The 9308-nt window shown below is 51.9% G+C and overlaps 4 protein-coding genes across 4 annotated transcripts, besides 8 other annotated features; all 4 read right to left on the bottom strand.

Annotated features, from left to right (window-relative positions):
• Positions 1–25: 25 nt before the first annotated feature.
• Positions 26–52: a microsatellite.
• Positions 53–69: a microsatellite.
• Positions 70–88: a microsatellite.
• A 170-nt stretch (positions 89–258) lies between these two features.
• Tco025E_06394 (SNF1-related protein kinase) lies at positions 259–2487 on the bottom strand (the record flags this gene model as incomplete). Its single annotated transcript, XM_029373271.1, has 1 exon — positions 259–2487. One exon carries the CDS (start codon positions 2485–2487, stop codon positions 259–261), a length of 2229 nt encoding a protein of 742 aa, XP_029226802.1.
• Positions 2488–3363: 876 nt separating this feature from the next.
• On the bottom strand, positions 3364–4110 carry Tco025E_06393 (eukaryotic translation initiation factor 6 (eIF-6); the record flags this gene model as incomplete). The annotated part of the gene is made up of 1 exon (XM_029373270.1): positions 3364–4110. One exon carries the CDS (start codon positions 4108–4110, stop codon positions 3364–3366), a length of 747 nt encoding a protein of 248 aa, XP_029226801.1.
• A 76-nt stretch (positions 4111–4186) lies between these two features.
• Positions 4187–4230: a microsatellite.
• A 103-nt stretch (positions 4231–4333) lies between these two features.
• Positions 4334–4372: a sequence feature (A-rich).
• A 134-nt stretch (positions 4373–4506) lies between these two features.
• Positions 4507–5292, bottom strand: Tco025E_06392 (Nu1 protein; the record flags this gene model as incomplete). Its single annotated transcript, XM_029373269.1, has 1 exon — positions 4507–5292. One exon carries the CDS (start codon positions 5290–5292, stop codon positions 4507–4509), a length of 786 nt encoding a protein of 261 aa, XP_029226800.1.
• Positions 5293–5760: 468 nt separating this feature from the next.
• Tco025E_06391 (putative DEAH-box RNA helicase) lies at positions 5761–8298 on the bottom strand (the record flags this gene model as incomplete). The annotated part of the gene is made up of 1 exon (XM_029373268.1): positions 5761–8298. The coding sequence occupies one exon, from the start codon at positions 8296–8298 to the stop codon at positions 5761–5763; it is 2538 nt and encodes an 845-aa protein (XP_029226799.1).
• Positions 8299–8442: 144 nt separating this feature from the next.
• Positions 8443–8472: a microsatellite.
• A 221-nt stretch (positions 8473–8693) lies between these two features.
• Positions 8694–8738: a microsatellite.
• A 506-nt stretch (positions 8739–9244) lies between these two features.
• Positions 9245–9308: a microsatellite.

Raw genomic sequence — 9308 nt, 5'->3', positions numbered from 1 at the left:
GTCTTTTTTTTTTCCGTTTGCGTCATGTTATGTTTGTATCGTCTTTTTTGTTTATATATATATATATATGTGTGTGTGTGTGTGTGTGCCGTTTTCGTCATTCTCGTCGTTTGCTTGTCCCATTGTTTTTCACTTGGAGAGGAAAAGGGAAACCTTCAAGAGGTAGAGAAAAGTCGTACCAAATTGATGCCCAGTGTTGCTGCGGCAAGGGCAAAAGCTATGTGCCACCCCTTTTTCTTCGGCGTGGGAGCGACCTCGTCATGTTGCAGTTTCAGTAGCAGACTCACGATGCTCTTCACGCATGGCCAGGCTCTGCTTCAACTTTTTCTCTGTGTGTGCAACTGATTTCCGCCGCAGCCGCTCCAAAAGTTTCACAGCCCTATCGCATGCATGCATGCCACTTTGGGAGGACACTTTTACATCGACAATCTGCTCCTCGGCAGTCACCTTGTAGATCCGTATCTGCAGCTTCACAGAGGGGTGAACCACAGCGGCAAAGGCGAATGGGCGAATGCCCTTCCATAAGAATCCCTCTTCCTCCATAGCATCGTAAACGTGCTTTAGCGTTGTTGGACTGTCAATGTTGGAGAACAGCACGCCGTTCCGCATAAAGTCATTGCCAAAACGTGTCACTGTATCACACTGGAGCACATCGGGCGCCAGCGACGGTGAAAACCCAATGCCACTCCCACATTTAGACGAGCGCAATTCGTCCTCGTCACTTCTTTTGCCCTTTCCTTTTTTAGCGGCGGAAGTGGGTCGAAGGAGCACTCTCTCAGACGGCATGGACGCAGAATTCTGAGCATCTTTTCCAGTCATTGGCTTAAGCAGAGGCCGGAGGAGAGCTCCACCACCACTTGGTTTTCTGACGGGCGCTTCTGAAAGCGATCGAGCTGGTTTTGTCGCCACCATGGGGCGTTCAACTACCCCCAGCAACTTTCCCAAGATAGTGTGCCTGGAGCGGGGACAAGCCAGCAGAATAAGGGCTTCTGCAACATGATTGTAACCCTCCATGTAAACATCAACGTCGCCCTTTAACAGCTGATCTGGCTGCACGTAGGCAGGTAGGGAACCGCAAAAAGTAATCCCACACTCCTTGTTGATGCGGATAGTTTGCTCAACTCCCTTGTGGTTTGCCCGGTGTAAACTCCAAGACGCATTACTCATTCCCAGAGGTACCTGGTGTAACGAATTCGCATTGAGTGAACCGTATCCATGACTTGTGGAAAGTGTTAACATGAGCGAGTTGGCTGCATCGCAGCCCGCCTCAGCGTTGGACAAATTCTCTAACGAGATACGATCCTGCTTGTTGTGCAACAAGATATGGTAGGACACATGAAGATCATGCTCCTTGTCCCGCAGCGCTCGCTCCGCAGGCTGTATAATGAGAGGTGTTGGCCATATTTTTGCATCTATCACATTTGCAGACTTTTCAAAAAACGCCGAGGCGGGATAAGTTTTTTGTGCCCCTCCTTTTGCGTATACGGCTGAATTGACACTAAACAAAGGGGACTTTTGCTTTTCCTGTGCGGCGATAATAGCTGCCACCTCAGGGAGGGACATATGAAAACGCACGGCAACATCTTCTATAACTCTTTCATCCAATTCCTGTTCACTTGTTAGAACCAACTTCCCAAATTTCAGGTGCTCAAGGATAGTTTCGTAGTGAAGGGCAAGGAGGTGGGGCGGAAAAGCGGGTATAACCCACGGGTGACGCATGACTTGCTCCATGGTGGCACGTTCCAAAGGGTTGACTACCAACATGCGCCTCAAAAGGTCCTTGACTTCGTCTGAGAGTGCGTCCGGTATTTTATAATTGGCTGTCTGTATCTTTTTAAAGAGATTCCCTACGTTGCTGTCATCAAACGGGAGGGCCCCTACCACCATGGTGTAGAGAACCACGCCACAGCTCCACACATCCGTCTCTGGCCCCGCGTACGGCCTCCCACTCACCACCTCTGGGGAGGCGTAGTTCGGCGTTCCACAGCTTGTCTCAAAGAAGCAGCCGTCTCGCACGACAGACGATAGACCAAAATCACCAAGTTTTATGCGCGTCGAGCCCTGCTCCATCATGATGTTCTCCGGTTTTAGATCACGATGGGCCACTTGGTACCGATGACAGTACGCTACCCCAGCCACAATCTGCTGGAAAATAGAACGCGCAACCTCCTCCGTCAAACGTCCTTTGCCACAAATGTAGTCAAACAGTTCTCCACCGGAGACGTATTCCAAGACGAGCACAATATCATGCGTGGTTTGCACCACGTCGTAAAGCCGCACAATATTTGGATGTCGAAGGACCTGGAGAATCTTGATTTCCCGCGTAATCTTTACATTGGAACGTGCGTCCTGCTCCATGACCTTTCGAGGGATGATTTTTAATGCCACCTGCGTGCCAGTGGGCTCATGAACGGCTAGCTTGACTTTGGCAAATGTGCCACGACCAATCGTCTCACCAACGTGGTAGGGCCCAAACCGCTGCGTCATTGCCTCGGGTACGCCTCACCAGTGAAGAAAGCAGTGTTGTGCAAAAATAAATGATAGTAAGTTGATCCGTACTGCTGCGTGCCTATTTTGTCTACCCGTATGCAGCTGTATATGAAAAAAAGAGATTAATGAAGCGATGTTAGGCACTGCAGCAGTCACCTTTCCTTCTTTCTTCTCTCGTACCTTGAAGGACTTGCGCGGGCAAGCGGTCCGCGCAAGTCCAACGTTTCTTCTCTTGGGGGCTGCTCGCTTTGCCGACCACCACGTAAATTGCACGTGAAGCTACCACACACACGCACACAAACGGTCAAGGAAGGATATATAGCTGAGTTTGGCTCTGCAATCACAGCGATGCAGTCGTCTCCCCCCGGCCGCCACCTTTTTTTGTCCCACTTCTTCTTTGTTTTTTTTTTTATCCCCCTTTTGTGTGTGTATCTGTGGGTACGCGTGCACGGCTACTCAGAAAGGAGGAGAGGGCGACAGAGAGAGAAGGAAAAAAGAAAATATGTTGGCAGGCGCGAATGCAGGCAAGACACGGAACTTCACCGCGCGCCCAAGGAGGCAAAGGAGCGGCAGCGAACGAGCAGCTGCGGGAGCCCGTCACTTAACGTTTTCAAACCCAACCGTGAAGGAATAACTCCTCTTTATATATTTCCTTTTCTTTCTACGTTCCTTTCTTCACCTTCGTCGCTTCACACCTCATTAGCTGAACTCCCCGCAGGTTATCCGGGTGAGGCGCAGACGCATACACCACAGCACAACCCAAAGCATGAAAATAGTTAGTTTCTTATTAGTGGTGGTCGGGTGCGCCTTCATCTGTTTTTTGTTCTCCACTATTCCAGATCATTGCCTCCCTCACTTTTTTTACTCCCGTTATTACGCCAACTCATCCACTAGGGTGTCGCGCAACTGCTGCAGCAAGTTTGGCTCATCCCCGCCGAGATCCCTACGAAGCTGAAAGATGCGCTCAACTACGGTGATTTCTGTTGCGGTTGTGTTCAACCCGCAGAAAGCCGCCCAGTCGTTCACAACGAGGCCGGAGCCAATGGCAGCATTGCCCCGATTGATTGTACCGGCCACTACAGGAACCTGCAGAAGAGACGCAATCTCGTCCATATCCTGCGCCGGGGTCTTGGGGTGCACCATGCAACCCTTGTTGTTGACCACGGCGTAGCTACCGACTAGAGCGTTCTCAGCGATGGAGGTGCGGAAGGTCTGTACCTGCAGAGTGTCACGCAAAATTTCCTCGGTCTCCCGACTCAGGTCTGTGTGGATCAGTGCCACGTGGTCGTTGCATACGACACAATTACCAAGCGCACTGAGCCGTTCCTCTACACGCTGCACTTTCACAGAGTCCGGGAGGGAGTTGCGCAGGTGCTGCAGCTCCTGGTCGGTGGTGATCGAGGGCACCACAAGCCCGTGGCGGTTGCCGCAGGAGAGGCGCCCGACTACGCGCGATCCACCAATGGAAGTATACACCACAGGGATGTGATTTGCCAACTCCTGCTCAAAGACGGAGTAGAAGTTCTGTGAGGCCCCAGCAGTTACAAGGCAGTAGGCGTTTGTCAAGCGGGCAAACACGCCAACGTCGTCTGAGCTCTCAAAACGTGTACGCAGAGTCATGGGTGGCTGCTTACTGTGTTCGAGGCCCAAAAGATGACCACCACAATACCTGTGGATGCCGTGCGTGCGTGTATGTGAGTGAGAGAGAGAGAGAGAAGGAGAGGGAGCGAGAGAGAGGGAAAACGGGGAGAGCACACGGCAATGCAGAGGCAAACCAATAATATAGATATACACACGCATAAAGACACCCAACGGCGTTGCATTGGAAGAGGTAAAGCGGCACTGCTTCGTTCTGTTGTTGTTTTTGTTTTGCTTTCTTTTTCCTCTTGCAAGAAAAAAAAAAGCAACAGTAACAAGAAGTATAAAGTCATGTCATCGCCCGCCACTAGACAGGCGGTCACGGACGGAGGAAACGCGAGCGGGCGAGCGGGTCGCCACCCCCACTCACTCACTCACTCACTCGTCGCCGTCCGGCTCGTGAAGGGCGTCAAACGACATTAGCGATGCCGTCGACTTCGTGGGAATCCTCCGGCGGCGCTCCGCGTCTAGTCGAGCCGCCTCCTGTCGAAGCGCCTGCTCGGAAGGAAACAGCAATTCATACTCCTCGTAGAACGCATGGCCCTTGTCCTCCACCACCTCCGTCACCTCAGGCAGAAAATGCTTCATGACTCGCTCAATGCCGTCCTTGAGAGTATCGCCGGAGGAGGGGCAGTTGCGGCAGGCCCCAAGCATGGCGAGTGAGACAACCCCGGTTTTCTCATTATAATTCAACAGCTTCACATCGCCGCCGTCCTGCTGCAGCATGGGGCGAACCTGTTCCCGCAAGAGCTCCTTGATGCACTGTAGCACCTCTGAATCGCCCTCACGAATCTCAAGATCGTCCTCCAAGAGCGTGTACTCTTTTGCGGCGGGCACGCATTCGTTGACGAACACCAAGTAGTGGCCAATGAAGGAGCTTAAGCTCCACTCCAGCTTCGACCATTCCACAGTTGGATAAACCGTGATGGAAACCTGCCGTGGTGCAATGAACACACTCGCCACTTCTTGCCCGTATTGTTCAAAGATTCCAGAGCTTAGGGGGTGCACCCAGCCCAGCCCACGGTGCGCCACCTCGCAGGTCTGACCGTTTGGGATAAAACTCTCGTACGTCGAGGAGGGAATGTGGAAGGTGAGGCAGAGCGGGTTCGGTGTAGGGGATGGGTGCAGGTGCATCATGCGCCGCCGCATGGAGCGCCGAAGCATCGCCGCCTCCAGGCCCGCCACCACTGGCACAGCGACGGCAGCTCTCCCACCGCCCACTCCACCCAAAGCAAAGAGGTTACCCCTTTCGCCCGTCCAAAACCGCCTACATCAGTAAAGCAACGGCAATACAAAAAACAAGAACAAGAACAAGGGAAAAGTGAAATGTCAACAACAACGGCCATTGGAATGTACTACCACTACTAATAGTCATAATCATAAACAAATAAGCAGAGGTAGATGACAACTCAATAACAGAGCAAACAACACCTCAGAAAAAAAAAACACGCATTCAGAAATGAGCCTTCGCCCTCCCTTTCTCGGATCCTTTTCTTCTTACCTTTTGGCATAACCTCGGCAATTAATCGTGTGCACGCTTGCGCAATTTTGTTTCCAACTCCTCCTTCGTAAAATAATTTACAGGGGCCGTCGTCAGAACCCAGTCTACCGAAGAAATAGCCGTAACGTGCATCATGTACCGTTTACTCGTATACCGCAGCTGCGTAAAACTACAAGCTGCGGTCTCTCCCTTAGAATCACAGCCGTTGGGGCCACGCCAGCGTTGCTGTTCTTCGCCTCCTCCTGCTGGGCGAGTCCCGCCCGGAAGAGGTAACTCGACGGATGCAGTTCAGCCATTACCGTTTCCTCAGCGTTCACTGCGCTGAGAGTTGTAAGGTTGGAGCCAGTGCGACTACTAGAGGCGTCTATCGGGCGTACAATCATGTAGGTCCTGCGGTCAACATTCAGCTTCGCAACATTCATGAAAAAACCCGACAATAATGCCTTTGTGAAGGGTTCCATAGAGAGTGGGGTGTCCTCCTCCCCACGAGGCAAATCAAAGCCAATGCGTTCACATGTCTTCAGTATCTGATCCAGCACATCGCGGGCCTGAAGAAGGCTTTTCACGTTTATTGAATTGGATTGACAGAACTCCTGCATCGAAGGGCCGGCACGCATCCACTCTTCCATTAACCGCACATACCCCATGACATCACCGTTGCCCGCTGAAAAGAGCACATCTCTCGCACTCGCCATGGAGGCCCGTTCCTTTGCATCTCGGCTTGCCACAAAAACGGAGTCAAGCGTGAGCATCGCCACAGCAATGCACACGTGACGAAGACACCCCAAGGAGTTTGCACGAAGAATACACTTGCTCAACGAGGGGTCCAGTGGAAATTCCGCCATGCGGCGTCCGCTAAGCGTTAACCGACCATCTGGCTTCATCCCACCAAGCAGGTAAAGGTGATCTAACGCCCGTTCCAAGGAGGCGGTAGAGGGGGCATCAATGAACTCAAACTGTAACAAATTATCAATTCCAAGCGCCTTTAGTTGTAAAACAACAGAACTCATACAACTTCGCAAAATTTCTGGAGCTGTTTCTTGTGGAAGCTCATTACGAAATGTGTAGGCTGTGTACAAACGGTAGCACTCCCCTTTTTGCGTTCGTCCTGCTCGACCTGTTCGCTGCATGGCACTAGCCTGCGATATTGGCAGCACACGCAACTCCTCCACCATGGCCTTATAATTGTAGTAGTTTTGCTTGCAAAGACCGCAATCAACGACGTACACCACACCATCGATGGTGATGGATGTCTCAGCAATGTTTGTGGCAACCACAACCTTCCGTGTGTTTGGTGGAGGAACCTCGTAAATGCGCCTCTGCTCTCGTGGCGGAAGAGAGGAGTAGATTGGTAGGACCATCAGCGGCCGCAGTTGGCCGCCAGAGTTGGTAATACCTTCACGAATCGCGGCGGCGCAGCTTTCAATGTCGTCTTGCCCGGGAAGAAAGACGAGGATGTCCCCTGGTAAGGGCTTGGTGGCATGCAACAAGAGCACAGACTCGGCGCTAGCCTTCACGTAGTCGGCCATCGGCTCTGTAAGGTACGACACATCGACAGGGAATGTGCGTCCCTTTACAGTAAAGATGGGAGCTCCATCAAAGAAGCTGCTAAACTTGTCGGCATTGATCGTGGCACTGGCAACAATCACCTTCAACTGCTTGTTCCTGCGGGATATGTCCTTCAGTAAACCAAGCAGAATATCCGTATTAAGTGAACGTTCATGGGCTTCGTCCACCATGATGGCACTGACAGTGAGGAGCTCCGGGTCTCCAACGAGTTCCTTCAGCATCATGCCATCCGTCACAAAGAGAAGTCGCGTCAAAGGCCCCGATCTATCATCAAAACGTACCTTGTACCCAACAATACTCCCACAGCGCGTATTCATCTCTTGGGCCACTCGCTCCGCCACGCTGATTGCCGCAATACGTCTGGGTTGAGTACAAATAAGTCGCCTCTCCTCACCCACGCTTTCCGCCTTCTCCCCTTTCCCAACATCGCCATTTCTTTCAGTTGGACACGAAAGGGTGTCGCAAAAATTTTCTTCATATAGGTATTGCAGCAGCTGCGTGGTCTTACCCGACCCTGTTTCTCCCACAATGATCAGCACAGAGTTCTTGCGAATTAGCTCAATAATTTCGTCACGTGCGTGATATATAGGCAAAGTTCGTCGCTGTTCTTGGAGCCGGTGATGCCTATCTTGTAGCGCCTCAGTACGCTCTTGCTGAATCTGTTCCTCCGTCTTTTCTTCGACAAAATCACGGTTCCTGATACGAGCATCGACGACGGACTCGTCCATCGCCACAAACTTGTGAGACTCCCCGTGGTGGCCCACGGAACCGTTTTGTGGCTGCAATTCAGCCTGATTGAGTGGCGGCAGCACCGCATCCCTGTCGCGCTTCAAGGCATGTGAGGCTAGTACAGCATCCTCCTCTAGAATTCCCTGTCGTAGCTCAGCTGTCTGCTGCAGCTGGCCAGCCGCCTGTACCTCCCGGGCGCGCTTACTCAGCAGCTCAATCTCCGTAAGAGAGTGCGGCAGAACCCCCGCCTCGATCTCTGATATTTTCTCCTGCAACACCGCGGAAGCGGCCTTCTCCCGCTTGAGTGCCTGCTTGCGGAGATAAGCATCTCGGGACGCCTGTTGCGCCTTGCGCAACTTCTCTGGATCCATCGTCGCGCCCCGCCCCTTGTCTGCCCCAGAAGAAAATCACGTGCACGGAGTGAGGCACAGGAATGCCTCACCACCGCCACTTCCACACCCGCGCCCGCCAGCTAAGCAAGGGCAAAGCGGCACACAGAAAAAGACTAAAAAATAAGAGAGAGAGAGAGAGAGAGAGAGAAAGAGTGCGCATAGGAGCGTCCGTACAGGTTACATCCCTGGCGTTTTTGCCAATTTTCGTGTGCGTGTGCGACTTGGCAGCGTGAGGAGGCGAGGACGGGGATAGAAACAATAACCAACGCGAGGGCTCGCAGACCGGTTGGGGAATAATAGAGAAAAGGGAGGGTAGGTAATCACAAAAGACAAATTTATAAATATATAAAGTGTGCGTAAGTTTGTTATTGTCTGAGAGGGGAGGGGGAGGGGGAGGGAGAGGGAGAGGGAGAGTGAGAAAAGAGAAAAGCCCTCAACTCCACCCATACGCGAGCACGGACACGTGTGCCGTGTCAGGTCGAATTTTAGGATGAAAGCGACGGGACGGGAAGAAGCTGCGCGTTTCAAGAAGCGGGAACCAATAAAGAGCAACGAATAGAAACAGAAGAGGACACCCAACGCGGCAAAATATAGAAGGAAGCACGGTTGGAAACAACGGAAGAGAAACGGGGGGACAACAAGCGGAGTAACACACATCCAGAACAACAATAATAAAGGACGGATGTGGTGAATTTGCCGCTCTGCTGTTTTGTGCGGTTGCCACAGTTCGCAAAACAAAACAAAAATACCAGGCACCAAAAACTCCCTTGCAGTGCGCTTCCTCTACCTGTGAAGTAAAGAAATATAGATAGCTGGAGCGCGCCCAATGCAAAACGCGTAATAGTAGCTAACGCAGCCATGTTCCTTTATGTTTCCCTCATCATCTTCTACTTTGTTCGCATCTGCTGAAATGTGGCATATAAAGCTCTCTCTCTCTCTCTCTCTCTCTTCCTCCCTCCCTCTCTCTCTCTCTCTCTCTCTCTCTCTCT

This window comes from Trypanosoma conorhini (genome assembly GCF_003719485.1).
Source record: "Trypanosoma conorhini strain 025E chromosome Unknown Tco_14.4_contig_00428, whole genome shotgun sequence".
Classification (NCBI taxonomy): domain Eukaryota; phylum Euglenozoa; class Kinetoplastea; order Trypanosomatida; family Trypanosomatidae; genus Trypanosoma; species Trypanosoma conorhini.
The sequence above is the reverse complement of the archived record's forward strand: the minus strand, read 5'-3'. Positions and strand labels throughout refer to the sequence as shown.